This window comes from Cannabis sativa, chromosome 9, assembly GCF_029168945.1.
Source record: "Cannabis sativa cultivar Pink pepper isolate KNU-18-1 chromosome 9, ASM2916894v1, whole genome shotgun sequence".
Classification (NCBI taxonomy): domain Eukaryota; kingdom Viridiplantae; phylum Streptophyta; class Magnoliopsida; order Rosales; family Cannabaceae; genus Cannabis; species Cannabis sativa.
Window position 1 is genome coordinate 46374991 of NC_083609.1, and position 16491 is coordinate 46391481.

Genomic DNA, 16491 nt, shown 5'->3' on the forward strand with positions numbered 1-16491 from the left:
ATAAAAAACCAGTTAAAGCATCCAATGAATGGAACCGATCCAATCCAATACATCCATTGGATCGGATCGGATCGGATGACTCAATTCAATTGGATTGGATCGGATGGCAAAATACAATATCCAATAAATAATTGGATTGGATCGGATGGGTCTAAATTAGGGGTGGGCATCCGATCCAATCCAACCTTTTTTTCCTCATCCGATCCAATCCAATTAGTAATTGGATTTAGAAAATCATCATCCGATCCAATCCAATTAGACCTCAAAATCCAATCCAATCCAATCCAATTACCAATTGGATTGGATCGGTTTTTTAATTGGATATCCAATTACACACCTAAATTTCAAAATTAACTTAAAAATATGAAGAAAAATACGTAAAAACTAAGTATCACATTTTATTTAAGTTTAATACTTCATAAGCATACTATTCTTAAAAGTGTAATGTAGCCAAAAGTTTTAAATAATTAAAACAACAACATTTCTGAGTAATAAAATAGAACAAAATATCATAAAAATAAATACACAAAATAATCAAGTGTTACAAATTCAACATACAAAAAAAAATCTAATAAATATATACTATATTTTTCAATATTTTTTATTATATAAATAATTTTTTAATATATATAAATGTAATTGGATTGGATCGGTTTTTAATTGGATTTTGAGATTGACATCCAATAACCGATCTAATCCAATTAGAATCCAACTTTTAGCATCCAATCCAATCCAATTGTAATTGGATATCCAACTTTTTGTAATTGGATTGGATTGGATCAGTTCGGTTCAATTGGATTAGATTGGATAATGCCCACCCCTAGTCTAAATTCATTGGATGTGATCCAATGAACACCCCTAAATATAGTATAAAAGTAAAAAATCATGGAATATTTTTGTAAAAATTTCCGTTTTAATAGTATAAATATAAATCTACCCAAAATCTATTATTTTCATAAGAACTTTAAGTGGACATGTCCTAGCTGAATAGTATTTGAGCGCCGAGGTTAATTTCCCACCTTTGGAAAAGAAAAAAGGCAAGGCAAGCAAGGCTGCATTAACTGACACACTCACTGAACTTAGGCCATTTATTCTCTTCAATATGGTATTCTGCTTCCTCTTCTCCCGCTCTCTTTCCCTCTCGTTTTAGCAACTTCTCCCATGGCTTCCACTTCCACCGAAGCCCTAACTCTCTCCTCTTCCCACCTCTTTCTCACCGCCCAAAAGTCCTTCCACCACCATCCCTCCCCACCTCCATTCTCCCTCTCTCCTTTCCCCTCATCTTTCCCACAATCCAAACGTATTCCCAAGACTCGTTTTCTCGTCGACGCCTTCCGCCACGCCGGCGACCACTCCATTTCTTACTTCCTCTCACATTTTCACTCCGACCACTACACCGGCCTCTCCCCCAATTGGTCTAAGGGAATCGTCTTCTGCTCCCAAATCACTGCTCGCTTTCTCGTTCAAGTACTCAAGGTACCTTCTGTTTTTGTTTTCCCATTGCCTCTTCGTGAATCTGTAATCGTTGATGGGAGTGAGATTGTACTTATTGATGCGAATCATTGCCCTGGTGCTGTACAATTCCTGTTTAAGATTCCGACTACAGACGGAAATTTTGAAAGATATGTTCATACAGGAGATTTCCGCTTCTGTCATTCAATGAAGTCGGACACCATTTTACGAGAATTTGTTGGTTCGGATTCTGTGTTCTTGGACACCACTTATTGTAACCCGAAATTTATTTTTCCATCGCAAGAAGAGTCTATTGAGTATATTGTTAGTGTGATAGAAAGGGTTACAAGTGAAAGCAAAGGTTCTGTGAAAGATGTATTATTTCTTGTAGCTACATATGTTATCGGGAAAGAGAAGATTTTGCTTGAAATTGCGCGTAAATGTAATCGTAAGATATACGTGGATGCTAAGAAAATGGCTGTTTTGCGAGTTTTGGGCTGTGAGGAAAGTGAAGTTTTTACTGAGGAAGAATCTGAAAGTGATGTACATGTTGTTGGTTGGAACGTGTTAGGTGAGACATGGCCATATTTTAGGCCGAATTTTCTTAAAATTAAGGAAATTATGGTTGAGAGAGGGTACTCTAAGGCCATTGGATTTGTTCCCACTGGATGGACATATGAAGTGAAGCGTAACAAATTTTCAGTTAGGTCTAAAGATTCATTTGATATTCATCTTGTACCATATAGTGAGCATTCTAATTACGAGGAGCTCAGAGAATATGTTAGGCTTTTGAAACCAAAGCGTGTTATTCCTACAGTTGGCTTGGATGTTGAAAAGCTTGATGGCGAGCATGCTGATAAGATGAAAAAGCATTTTGCTGGATTAGTTGATGAAATGGCCAACAAACAAGATTTCTTAAAGGGTTTTCATCGAGGGTATTGTGAAGTGAGTGATAAAGATGGGAAGGACACCAACAATGCTCCAACCAAAGAATTGCACTTGGACAAAAAGACAGCGTCCTCTGTGTTGGAAGTTAATGAAAATAATGATACTTGTTTTGGTTCTGAATCATCACTCCCACTGCAAGAATCTGATTCACAAAAACTAATTGTGTTAAGTGATGCGGAAGTGGAGAAAACCCTTCAGGAACTTCGTGATTGTTTACCCTCGTGGGTTACACGAGACCAGATGTTGAATCTTATTGCAACCTCTAGTAGGGACATTGTTCAAGCAGTTTCCACCTTCTATGAGCATGAGACAGAATTCCATGAACAAGCATGGGCTTGTTCAACTTCTAACTCTACTTCCGAGATCAACTTACCAAATGACTCTGCACCCCTTTTGCAAACAACCACTAAAAATAATAGTCCGTCTGGGAGGATTGATATTCCTTCAAGTCAAGATTTTAAGGTTGTTAACATAAAGCAAATACTAAGTGGTGTTTCACTTTCTCCAGGAAAGAAGAAGAATATTGTAAATAAGAAAAACAAGAAAGTAAACTTGAAGGCTAAGTCGGAAATAAGCGGATTGTTTAGCAGTGCTTCTCCTGGGAAAAGGAAAAAGAATATTGAGAACAAGCCAAACAAGAAATTGAAATTGAAGTCTAAGTCTAAGCTAGAAACAACTGGATCAAAACAACCAACAATAACAAGGTTCTTTAGTAAAGTTTTGGATAGTGGTTCTCAAAGTGCTGATACAACCTTGCATGATAAAATCCCTGAAGATGAAAATTTGTCTAGTGATGGCACCAAACAATACAAGAAAGAGATAGATCAATTTATTAAGATAATAAATACAAATGAATCGTTCAGAAGCTATGCTGCGACAATAGTGGAGAAGACAAAGGGAGATATTAATCTGGCTCTTGATATATATTACAATAATCCAGAGGGTGCACATGGTGGGGGTGAAGTTGATGTGGGCACTAGCAAAAGTTCACAATTCCAGTGCAGCATTCTCAGCAGTTTTCCTGGCCAGAAGAAACTTTCAACAGAAAATGTGGGGCATAAAGCTGAATACTCGACACCGGGATTGTTAATGGACAATGCAAGCACAACATCTGTATCACTATCTCCCGAAAAATACAATCCCACAGAGCATGGTTGGTGTCTCTTGTAGAGTAGCATGTTGCAACTACGAAAGTTATTTTGGCATAGCTATAATTAATTTTCTTTGCATTTAGAACTTTTGGTGACATGATCGTTCTTGTGCAGCTTGTTGGCGGGATGGACAGCGGGCTCCATATTTACATCTTGCACGAACTTTTGAACTGCTTGAGAGTGAAAAAGGAAAGATAAAGGCTACTTCTATGCTCTGCAATATGTTCAGAAGGTTTTTGAAAGTTTTGTGTAAAGTGGTTTTTCATATTAAAATGTTTTTCTACTGAATGCTGTTGCTATTTAAAATGAGCTTCCTCTTGTTAACTTTTATCATTCTTTCTACTTAGTTTGCTCGCCTTGTCTCCCGAGGATGTGCTGCCTGCAGTGTATTTATGCACAAATAAGATTGCTGCTGACCATGAAAATAAGGTTGGTCAATTCCTCTTTTAATATTTGTCTACACTATTTCTTATCAAAATGTAAAAAAAAAAATCTACTTCTATTGAATTGTTTCTTACAGATCCAAACTATGCAGGATAGGTATTTTCTTATTATGCCTGTTAAAACATTGTTGATATCAATGATATGTAATGGGTCAGTCTTACATTGTATTTTATGTCTTACAAGTGTTGTTTTGTATTATCATTTTCTTCTTTCTTTTGAATGCTCTAAGCTAAGTAGTCTACTAATAACTGCAATACTAAACATAGTGTATTGGAGCAAGGTGTCATCAAGCAAATTGTCTGTACAATTCCCTTTCCTGTAATGTGAAAAATGAAAAATCATCATTTATAACAATGGTACAGGAGCTAAATATTGGAGGTAGTTTGGTAACATCAGCACTGGAAGAGGCATGTGGGACAAGCCGGTCAAAATTAAGGGAGATGTACAATGACTTGGGTGATCTAGGTAGGAATTTCGCACTGATCAATTATTTTCTTTTCATTGTTAGCATTTTGTATTGCATATCAAATATTCTATTTTTCTGAAAGGTGATGTTGCTCAAGCATGCCGTCAAACACAGACATTACTTGCTCCACCTGCACCACTTCTGATAAAAGACTTATTTTCTACTTTACAAAAGATAAGGTAGGGAGACATCAACCTGGGTTTTTGTTTTTCTAAGTTTCTAAGCTCTGAAATATTTGGTTTTTGGTTTCTGGCATTCTATTTATATCTCTCTTGCTGTCTTTCTTTCTTTCTTTCTTTATTTATTTTCTTTATAAGAAGAAAAATAAGAAGATTTGTACATGTTCTATCTATCATTATTTTATTATTCTTTTACAGAAATTAAACTTGTATTAGTGACTGAAAATACTACAAGTATAAGTTTGGAAGGGGAAACCACAGAAAGACCATAACAAAACAAAATTACAAGTTGCAATTAAAAGACTTCATATCCCTAAGGTGTCTTGGACTATTTTATTTTTCAGTCTAATTTCTAAACAAGGTTACGGTGTTTAATTTTGGTTGGTTGTATGGTTAACATAAATGAATATAGACCATTCAATTAATTTGTCATTTTTCAGTTTATTTATGTACTGTTCATCAGTGTACAAACAGGCAGTGGAAGTACATTAAGGAAGAAGAACCTAATCGTCAATCTCATGCGTTCTTGTAGAGAGAAGGAAATGAAGTTTCTGGTTAGAACTTTGGTAATATTCTCTCAGAGCAGAGCCCTTTTGTTTTTAAATGTTGGATCACATGGGCATCCTTCATTTATCTCCATTTTTTTTGATTGGGATATACCTTTTTTAAATAAAACGTTGAACTGAGGATGCTCTTTATGTTATACGAGTATAGATTAAAAATTTACGCATTGGAGCTATGATGAGGACTGTTCTCCCTGCACTAGCTCAAGCAGTTGTTATGAATTCTTCTCCCCATGAAAGCACAAAGGATGAGCTTCAGGTTCTATTTATTTCTTTTTGAATATTTCAATTTAGTCTCTTAATTGTTTCTGAATTGTCAGTAGAGGAGGATATACTTAGCGTTTGGAATTGTTTATTCATTGTAATTTTATTTTTATGTTTCTTATGCTATATTTCTTTAATCTAGAGCCTTTCAGGAGCTGTTGTTGAAGCATACAATGTGGTTCCTAGTTTGGTAAGTTACTCATGCTTTGGACTAAAGTACTACTTTCTAGTTTTCCCCACATTCCAGGTCTATTGTTATTACAGTTTCCTCAGACTTACCATCCATGTGGCACATGAAAAGAAAAACCTGCTCTCTTATTTTTGTATGCTACTATTATGTATACCGTCGCACCACTTGGGCTTGGTTGGGTGTGTGTGTGATGGATGGGGAGGGGTTCAAATCCCTATTGTATTCACACAAAAAATGTATCTTGTATAGCAGAACCTTTTTCATGTGTTTTAAAACAAAAAAATAAAAACACATGTATATTGGCATACGATCAGTTTGAGTCCTTTTATATCTCATGCTTCTCTTTATATCTATTCCACTTTTGGGCTTTCCATGTAGTAAGTGCCCCTTTTAACATATAATTTTATCCTGTAACAATTGCATTTTAGTTATCTAGAAACTATATGTTTCACTAGAAGCTGTTTCCCGAGATATATATTTCTACTTGTGATTGACAGGACTTAATTGTCCCCTCTCTAATGAACAATGGGATTGGGTTTTCATCATCTACTATGTCAATGATTCCAGGAATACCTATTAAGCCAATGCTTGCAAAGTATGTTCTTTGCTGTTTTCTTTTCCTCCCCTAAAATTCTTTGGAAAATTGATAGAGTGCATGTTATTATATGTCCTTTTATATAATCTTTTTTCTGTGGTAGAATCACCAATGGTGTTCCACAAGCAATGAAGCTCTTTCAAAATAAGGCTTTTACTTGTGAATACAAGTAAGTCTTTCCCTCTTATATGTTTGCATTCAGTTTTTCATCTTTGGGTTAAGGTTGGCTTGAGAGAACCTATTTGATATGTTTGATGGATCCTTCATAATCTAAGCATGTCAAGACAATATAATGAAATAGTTTTTATGCTGATACCTTGTTTCAGATGTTTTCTTCATATTTGCTTATCGTTTTTGTCTTTTTGAATAGCATTTCTTTTATACAGAAATTTTTATTTAAGTGATCATCTTGCAGCGTTTTTGAACTTCTTGTATATGTCTTTGTGCATTAGATTAAGCATAGTATTTTAGTTAAGGCCATATGTTTTAGATGGTTCTAATTTGTAGGCTGGTCTTATTAGTTTTAGGATATTTTTGCTAAGCTTCTAATAATATTATTCACATCAGAATAGCCTCTATATATAGAGGGTTGCTAAGATGAGTTGGCAGCTCAGAGTATATCTTAGCAAATCGGACAATTAGAAAAAGACAAAACAAATCTGATTCAAAATAATCCCTAGAAAATAGAATACAAGACAACTCTTCTAATCTGACTCAATACAAGGAAATCTTCATAGAATAAACACAAGATTTTCAACCAGTCTTCTGTTTCATTATCCTCTTTGTATGAGTATGTTGATAGTATTATGTTGCTTTCACTTTTATTTGCCTTTGTCTTATATTTCTACATATTACTTGATGAGTAATCTACTGGTATGCGATATCAGATATGATGGTCAACGTGCACAAATTCACAAGCTACCCGATGGATCCTTTCGTGTGTATTCACGAAATGGGGATGAATCAACGTCAAGATTCCCAGATGTTATTGATATAATGATGAAATCTTGTAAGCCTGATGCAGTTACCTTTATACTTGATGCAGAGGTAAGAACTATTGATCCTACAGAGTATATGTGTACTTCATATTATGTATATACATGTATGTATGTATATTATGCACTTGCTGTCATTATCGTCTATTCTTCTTTTGGGTAGGACTGGATTTTTCATTATTTTTCTTTTTTTGCATTGGACTGGAGGAAGACTGGTTTACTTATTAATTACTATTTTCTTTCTGAGTAAAAATATAATTGATTCCTATGTATGTCTTTTTTATGGTTTTAGATTGTTGCAATTGATAGAAAGAATGGTTGCAAACTCTTGTCATTTCAAGAGCTGTCTTCCCGTGGGAGAGGCAGCAAGGATATCTCAATTACATTGGACAGCATAAAGGTATCACATGTGACAATTTCTGTGATATTATCATAGTTAATGATTTACTGCTTGAATTTGCAGGTTTATTTATTTTTTCAATCCTTTTTAGTCTTAGTAAGATGAACAATGGTTTTGTGAGGAGTGGAAGCATAAAGAAATGGTTAAACCAAAATCAGATTTCAGAAATAAAGGATCTTGGATTATGGATGTTACCACTTCATATGTATTAAACATCTAGTCTACTATTCATTCGTTGTGCGCATGTGTTTATTTATTTGCTTGCGCACACATTTACTTTTGTTTCACTTTCTGATTTTTCCCTTCTGTTATCTTTCTTTGCAGGTTGACATTTGCGTATTTGTCTTTGATGTCATGTTTTCGAATGGACAGCCGTAATTTTCCTTTAACTTTTTCTGAATTGTATGTGTATGATATACCATATCAAGTGTGTGTAGTGTCTAGATTTTGGATCAACAGAACAGTTTTCATTGTAGAATCGAAAGCTTAAATTCAGATAACCTTTGCAGTTGATTTGACGCATGCTTAACTGCATCAAACTGTTTAAATTAAATGATGAATTAGTGATGATCCCATTCTTCTAGCTTTGTTTAAGATATCCGTGAAAACTGTACTGTAAAGTAAATAGAGTCCTCACTTTCTTTGTTTACAACCCTCATGATGCCCAAATGGAAGGGCCACAGGGCATAGAAAAGAGATCCTGTTAGATTGTTTTGTGATAGAATAATCTTAGAATAGAAATAGTCTGCCAGCTATTTTCCACAATAAACACAAGTAATGAATTCTTCAAGTGATCTTTATTCTGAAAAATCAGTGACAGTTACAATATCGAACTTTTTGAGAGGCATGTTTGTCCAAATTCCCAATCTTTCGAGAGGATTGGTCTCTCCACAAGAGTCTACTCTTTTCTAACTCCAAGCTAATCCAAATGAGGTTGCTCCCTCTCTATTTATAAGCATTGATATTAAAATGACTTAGGTCACCTAGGACTACAATTGGACCAATAGAATTAAAACATTAAGACAACTCAACCTATGTACATTAAAGTATTTCATTTAATCCTTACGTGATGCACAAGATAAGTCTTAGGCTTAGGCTTATCATTCTGACTTAGGTTTTACTTAATCTTGTTTTTATAATTAGTTAAAAAACAGTCTTTAACAAATTTTTTTAAATGCTTGAATTTAGCACAAATCATGTCAAGCATGACAGATTTAGAGTCATAAGGGTGTTAGATCTTCAAACAATTTGAGGAAGTTGAGTAATCTGTGAAAAGTCATTGAGGAATTAACCGTTTATTTTCAAGTAATTGTTGTTTTAGCTGATGTAAATTCTTTTTACAGGCTGTTAACTATTCCATTACGCCAAAGACGAAAATGTATGCATCCACATGTCCTGTTTTAACATTATTATTTACAAGACTACATGTATATAAATACAAATATATATATACATATGTATATATTTTTTTCTAATCCCCGCCATTTTTGACGCCCAAAATTGCAGACTTGAAAGATTTATTTTTGGGTGAGAAGTTGGGATATCTTCAATATGCAAATGAAATGACAGTAAGTACTTACGTGATTAGTTTTTTCCGTAGAATATTTTATTTTTGTAGTTTGTGTAACCTGTTTGTTTGTAGGTTGAGCAAGATGATACTTCTTTAAGAAGTGAAAGCACTTTAACTAAGATAAATTCTTTTCTTGAAAGTGCATTCATATCCTCTTGTGAAGGAATTATGGTAAAATCTCTGGATGTTGATGCTGGATATTCTCCATCAAAGCGTGCTGACACATGGCTCAAGGTTAATGCTGTTCACGAGTATTTTATGCTGGATATTCTCCATCTAATTTAGGAGAACACTTTATTTATTATCCTTTCGTAGGTCAAGCGAGATTATGTTGATGGACTGAATGACTCACTTGATTTAGTCCCGATTGGCGCTTGGCATGGGAATGGAAGAAAGGCAGGATGGTAATGAAATTTCTTTGATCTCCATCCATGCATGTCTTTTTGTTCGGTTTTTTAGTAGAATGTTGTATATGATTAGGTTGATATTTGCAGTATGTTATTGCATGAGTTCGTAAGAAGAATAGGATAAAATAAATGTTCAGAGATGAGTTGTTTGAGACCATGGACATAGTCAATGGATGTAGGAAAATATCAAACGGTTGGTGTATGCATAAAAACCAGTGATACTGATAGTCATAGGGATCAGGATTCTATAGTTAGCACAATATTGTATTTGGTAGAACGAGGGGGTGCACATCTTAGAATTGCAATATTTTATCAGTGTTAGCATCACTTCTTTTACCAGTGCTTGAAAATGGAGGTATAATAATACTAGAATATTTTTAGAATGTTTTACCAGTGCTGATGTACAGATTTCAATACTTGTATTTGTTTTAAGTTTTTGGTTTTGATTTTGATCTGTTACTGTTTTTATTATACTTTGTGCTAATGTTTACCGTGGTATTCCTCTGCCACAAGTGAGGCTTTCAGTACATAACAGCAGGCTTTCAGTACAAGTAGCCTCTTTCTCTTTTTTCAAAAAAATAAAATAAAAGAAAAAGAAAATTTTTAGATTGTAAAATATTTTATTCACATGTCAAGCAGTGAGAAAAAGACTTGTCCACAATTTTATCATCTTTCCTCTTTTTTGTTTTGTTTTGTTTTTTCCCAAGAGTTTTGATGATTTAAGAAGTGGTCTTGCAATTTTACAGGTACAGTCCTTTTCTCATGGCATGTTACAATCCTGATACTGGAGAATTTCAGAGTGTTTGCCGTGTCATGTCTGGGTTCTCTGATTCCTTCTACGCAGAGGTAAACGTGGATGTTGCATGTGAACATTATAATAAAATGATTTGGATAAATTTTCTTTGTACATTAAATGTGATTGTATACACAGAAGTATCACAGGTTCATGTGCATGAAGATAATTGGTTGAAAATAAGAATCAGATATCCTCAAGGCAATACAAGATAATTTCATTTCATCTTCACTTTACTCTGCATACTAGGATACTCAGTGATTTAGTTTCTTGAGTACATTTATACTCACTGATGATTGCACTACTTGTCTTCTATTACTTGCTGAAATGAATACGCTAAAAAACTCCACTATACTTTTTTCTTTATTGCTCTATGTTTTCTCACTTGCTCATTGGCATATAGATTAAAGACCTTCAGTATTTTGAAAATAGATATGTGTATAGTTGAGTCTTTATTTATTTATTGTTATTTTCTTTTTTCTTTTTTTTTTTGTTGGGGGGTGGGGTTAAAGCTAAAGTATATTGAACTGTAACAATGTAGTTTCTCAGTCTGAGGAAATAATATTGTGGACCAATCGAATACCATTTTGTGACATAACACAAGGGAAGTACATCATACATCATATCATGACATGAAAATAAAGGTTACTTTGTTTTTATTTGTTGGGAGTTGCAGATGAAAAGTTTCTTTTCCGAGGAAAAGATCTTGTCCAAAAAGCCATCTTACTATCGAACTGCTGAGGTGCCTGATATGTGGTTCTCTCCAGAACTCGTGTGGGAGATAAGAGGTGCTGATTTTACAGTGTCCCCTGTTCATGAAGCTGCCTTTGGTCTAGTTCATCCATCACGTGGCATTTCTATCAGATTCCCGAGATTTATTGGCTCTGTCTCTGATAGAAATCCTGAAGAATGTAGCACAGCTGCAGATATAGCTGAGATGTTTCATTCGCAGACTCGGAAAATGGATGTGATGGTGGAAGATTAAGTTGTCTTTGTTTATCTATTGTTGTTACTAATGTTGTACTTGAGATGATTTTATAGTTAGAAGTTCAAAACTAAAGATTGACATATTTCAAAATTTTGAGATGAACCCGTATAACTTATACCGGGTTTCAAATGAATGTCCCTTTTTCTGTAAGTTTGTAAATATATATATAGAGCTTTATTTCACACGAAGCTTCAAATGAAATGTACATAGAAAAGAAGTCTGACGACTTCACCTTTTTTTTTTTTTTTGAGAAAAGTCTGTATCCATTAGATGAAATCAGAATAGTACAGGATACAATTACAATTGTAAAGAGCAACTTTTTTTTTTTTTTTTATGTACTTTCATTTCATGTAGTATTATGTTTTATTACTATTTGAAGTGTTTATTTATTTATTATTTTTTTATAGATGTGAAGTGGTTATTGAAATCCACATCGAATAAGAGTGCAAATGTATTAAAAAAGAATGAAAGAACAAATGTAAATACCCGTTTTCAAATAAGAGTGCAAATGAAATGTGAACTTAAATTTGATTAATATAACCAAAGTTTTAAATTTTATATTCTTTTTAAAATGGAAGTTGCAAACTTTATTAATGTAATCGTTCAATAAAACAGACACAACAAGATCTAGGACATCACAGCCGCTAAGAATATGATCAACATAAAAACAAAAGGTGCTCACCAAATAATGAACAACTCTAACCATTTCCGGCAACAATAGAGTTGCGAACAACTATATGAATACAAGACAATCCAACTCAAAAACCATCCTATCCCAATTCATCTATTTATCCAACTTGGTGCCTCCTTCACTCCCATAACCTATGCTAATTCAAGTTTTGCCGCACCTTTTCGCCCACAGACAGCTTCAATCAACCAACTAGAATCATTACCCGCGACCATCCAAAAACCAAACTTACACAAGAGACTTGTAGCATCAACATTAATCACGGTCTTATCACTAGGAGGCTTAGTCCGTTTCTCACTACCATCTCCCTCCAACAACAAACTTAGAATGAGATGAAGAACTCGCCTTTGATCAGACAACCATTGGTCAAGATTAGAGTTAGCTAACTCTAAAACACTACTAGTGAACATTATTTGTTCATTCTAGAGTAGCTTGTTACGAGCTTCCCATAAGACCCAGCAAATCATTCCAATCGAACCTACCCTCTCTTTAGAAACTGATTTTGGTACCACCGCAAGCCAATTGACAAAATTATTACTACCGTCATTTGGGATCAACAACCCCTAATATTAACTCTTTTGCCCGACACCAATCTCCACAACAAATTCTTAACCTTTGGAGAAACTTTTAATTGCCAAAGTTTGCAACAAAAGCTAGAATTGTTGTCCTCTCATTTATCTCTTGTAGGCTTGTAGCAATTTATACTCACTATAACCTCCAAAAATCTCAGGAGACCAATGCCACTAACCCTCATAATGTGATAAACTAACACGATATTGAAAATGCAAATAAGTGATAAGAAGTTAAAATATAAAAAAATATATTTTTGTGTCAAAAGGTGATGCAAATTTAACACATAGAAAATGTTGTGTCAAATTTAGCACAACATTTGTTATGGTGCAAATTTTGCATCACCATGAGAGCATCTCCAATTGTTGATCTATTGCTAAAATATAGCTCATTTTGTAAAAATTTTATTCCAATGGTGCGTTAAAAATTGATCTAAATTTGTCACATAATAAAAGTTGATCCAAATTTAAATCACAATATGGCATGTTGCAAAATTTTGCATCACAATAAATACAATGCTTTTATATATACTTTTATGTCATTTTTAATATTTTATTATTAAATTTACTTATTTTATTAAATTATAAATATTTTATATTAAAAAATAATAAAATTAATAATAAAGTTATTATTTTTATATTTTTGATAAAAATATTAATTAAACATTAAATTTTGCATCAAGTTTTGTAATTGTGCATTGAAACACAATACTAAAAATTGATGCAAATATATCAAAAGTCTTCTTGTTTTTTTTTTTTGTCAAATATAGAACAAAATTTACATCCGCCATTGGAGATGGTCTAGATGCACAATTTTACTATTTACTTTTATGTAACTTGATGTTGCCCAATAAAACTTCGCGATCGCAGTAGTAAAATGCATTTGTCGTATTCATAGGGAGACAAATTGCAACTAAAAATTCGATTAACAGATACAAAATAAATGTGATAAAAAAAATTATAAAAATAAAATTTGTAATGCTTTAACTCTTAGAAACATCGTGTGTGTATTTTTGTAAATTAATTAGTTTATAATAATAAACTCGATTAGAATAATAAAATTGTAATTTAATTAAAACATATTAATTAAGTTAAACAATTCGTTTATACATTAAAATCTTAATTTCACTTAATTTCAAAAAAAAAAAAAATCTTAATTTCACAAATTTAAGTTTTTAGGGAATCCCTAAAATTAGAAACCAATTTTTAACTACTAACTCAACCTCGCAGGTCAAGTAGATAAGAACACCATGCTATCTTGGTCTCAAACAATTCGTTTATATATTAAAATCATAATTTTAGAAATTTAGAGCATGTTTGGTATTATTTTCTGTTTTTTGTTTTAAAAAATTGTTTTTAGAAATGAGAACAAAAAATAATTTTTGAAGTTTTTAAAACACAAGTCACGTTTGGTTAGTGATTTTTAAAAACAATATTGACCAAAAGTGAATTGGTTTTTAAAACAGAAAAACAACATTTTGTTGATTTCAAAATTCTTGTTTTTTGTAACTTTGTTTTTTGAAAACTGTTTTTAAAAAACAAGGCCAAACAAGCCAAATTGTTTTTAAAAACAATTTTCTGTTTTTAAAAACAAAAAACAGCTTTTTAGTTATGATGCCAAACATGCACTTAGATTTTTAGGGGATCCCCATTAAAAACTAAACATTTTTGGCTTACAAAGTAAGAATTGGATACCGATGCTCAACTATTAACTCAACCCCGTAAGCTGAGTAGACAAAAACATATGCACTAGCTGCTTTGCTCTCCAATTCATGGTTGAACTAAAATACTCTTGCTCTTATATGCACTATAGAGAGATTGCAAAATATTGGATAAAGGTTTAAAGAGATTCAAACTTTATATAAGTCAATTGTATTTGTAATTTTTTAATACTTTACTAATTAAATTTCATTTTCTAAGTGTGGTTTCGTGGACTATTATCAAATGAAATAATACTGCTACTACGTAAAATTCGTTCGTGTGATTTTTAATTTCTGCAATTATTTACTGTTCCAAGCACTGTTTCTGTATGAGCAAGTAACTAACTTGTTACTGCACATTTTTACAGTAACATATTATAATTATTATTGTAAAAATAAATAATTTATTTTTGAAAAACACCTAATTTTTGCCAGTTATCTCTGAGTCACGAAGTGCTTTTCTCTCATCAAGATTGATAACAGATAATGTATTGGTGGCTTTTGAGTTAATCCATTCGCTTAAACATTTGAAAAGAGGTAAAGAAGGTTACTCAGCCATTAAATTAGATATGAGTAAGGCATTCGATAGGGTGGAATGGCATTTCATCCAAGAAATGATGACTACTATGGGTTTCCACCACACGATAGTGGATATGATCTACCGCTGCGTATCTAGTGTTTTGTACTCTTTTCTCATAAATGGTTCGTCCCATGGGAAAGTGTTACCAACTCGAGGCATACGCCAAGGAGACCCTTTATCCCTATATTTGTTCATAATATGTGCTGAAGGTCTCTCTCGATTGTTTCAATTTTAAGAAGAATCTAGCAACTTATCTGGTTTGCGTGTTGCTCGAGGAGCTCCTGCAATTTCTCACTTATTCTTCGCGGATGACAGCCTAGTTCTATGCAAAGCCAACACCCGATCTGCTGAAGCCATACGAAGGTCCTTAAACACCTACTTGTTGGGTTTTATGCCCTAAATAAAACTCATTTCAATATAATCAGATTTACTTATTAATATAGATCAGAAATAACATTTAATGTTGCATGGTTCACATGATTTATTTCATGATTATATGTACATAATGTATAGATTCATCTGAAACCCTTTTCACATACTTGATCCTGTTTATTGTTCCGTCAACACATTGGAAAGTAAACATGACTATGTGAATAAAGTTTCCTAGATTTATCAGACATAGGGTTTTACTGATATGATAATCTACAACAGAGTTTACTTGCATTTGGAGAAGTGCTATGTTCTTTCCAGAACATTGGTTAAAGTAAAGCTCAGGTTGGATGCATGGAGTATGCATCGGAAGGGACCGATATTGAACTTTGACTTAGATTTAATTAAACTTACCGTAAAATCTATTCATGTCAATATCGCCTAGTTGATCCTAGATCAAATGATCTTAATCCTGTTATGATTAGGCTCAATCTTGAAAGGCTATTCGTGTTCCTTGAATTGTTAGTTAATCCTACTTTTAGGTCAGGGTGATACGTACTTTTTGGGAACACGGTAGTGCAATTGAGTGGGAGCGCTATCATAAACATGGAATCTATAGCTTCTATCTGGCGAATAGTAAGCAAAGGATGATCTCCTTCGAGCTTGACCAAACGAACACAAATGGTGGAGTACTCATTTCACATAAGCTGAAATATCATTTATACGGGGTCAAGTGTTTTAAGGAATAAATACATTGTAGGGTGTAACGGTAATTTAATCCCTTTACAAAGGTAGATCATTCATATAGAGGATCATTGATCACATTAGGATTATAACAATGGATAACTAATGATGTGTCTATATGGTGGAACATATAGAGCATTCTATATACTGAGAGTGCAATTCTAAGTTCTATGCGTGGATTCAACGAAGAATTAATAAGTTAGTGAATTTTAGTGCTAAATTCTTGATCTACTTATTGGAAGCTCGGTTATATAGACCCATGGTCCCCCCACTAGTTGAGATAATATTGCTTGTAAGACTCATGTAATTGGTTTTGATTAATCAATTATAATTCACGAATTAGACTATGTCTATTTGTGAAATTTTCACTAAGTAAGGGCGAAATTGTAAAGAAAGAGTTTATAGGGGCATATTTGTTAATTATGATACTTTGTAT

At 33.2% G+C, this 16491-nt stretch overlaps 1 protein-coding gene across 7 annotated transcripts; it reads left to right on the forward strand.

Annotated features, from left to right (window-relative positions):
* The first annotated feature begins 974 nt into the window (after positions 1-974).
* Positions 975-12877, forward strand: LOC115722724 (DNA ligase 6). Of its 7 annotated transcripts, XM_030652009.2 has the most exons (19): positions 977-3553; positions 3666-3783; positions 3899-3980; positions 4358-4460; positions 4544-4640; positions 5104-5206; positions 5355-5462; positions 5610-5657; positions 6155-6252; positions 6356-6421; positions 7140-7299; positions 7540-7647; positions 7972-8021; positions 8991-9025; positions 9154-9215; positions 9290-9451; positions 9533-9621; positions 10371-10470; positions 11094-12877. In XM_030652009.2, exons 1-19 carry the CDS (start codon positions 1162-1164, stop codon positions 11400-11402), a joined length of 4290 nt encoding a protein of 1429 aa, XP_030507869.2. In that variant the 5' UTR covers positions 977-1161; the 3' UTR covers positions 11403-12877. The 7 variants fall into 7 exon arrangements, 3 of the variants coding, with proteins under 3 accessions (XP_060960015.1, XP_030507871.2, XP_030507869.2); XR_004012839.2 differs by lacking the exons at positions 10371-10470; positions 11094-12877 and having other exon boundaries at positions 975-3553; positions 9381-9451; XR_009684472.1 differs by lacking the exons at positions 10371-10470; positions 11094-12877 and having other exon boundaries at positions 975-3553; positions 9358-9451; positions 9533-9611.
* Positions 12878-16491: the final 3614 nt, after the last annotated feature.

What these genes read in the sequence shown, in the direction of transcription:
- LOC115722724 (XM_030652009.2), top strand. Translation starts at nt 1,162, where the DNA reads ATGGCTTCCACTTCCACCGAAGCCCTAACTCTCTCCTCTTCCCACCTC. An exon ending in ATGTTTTCGAATGGACAGCC is followed by an intron (nt 8,022 to 8,990) that starts GTAATTTTCCTT and finishes TTCTTTTTACAG; the next exon opens with GCTGTTAACTATTCCATTAC. An exon ending in ATTACGCCAAAGACGAAAAT is followed by an intron (nt 9,026 to 9,153) that starts GTATGCATCCAC and finishes CCAAAATTGCAG; the next exon opens with ACTTGAAAGATTTATTTTTG.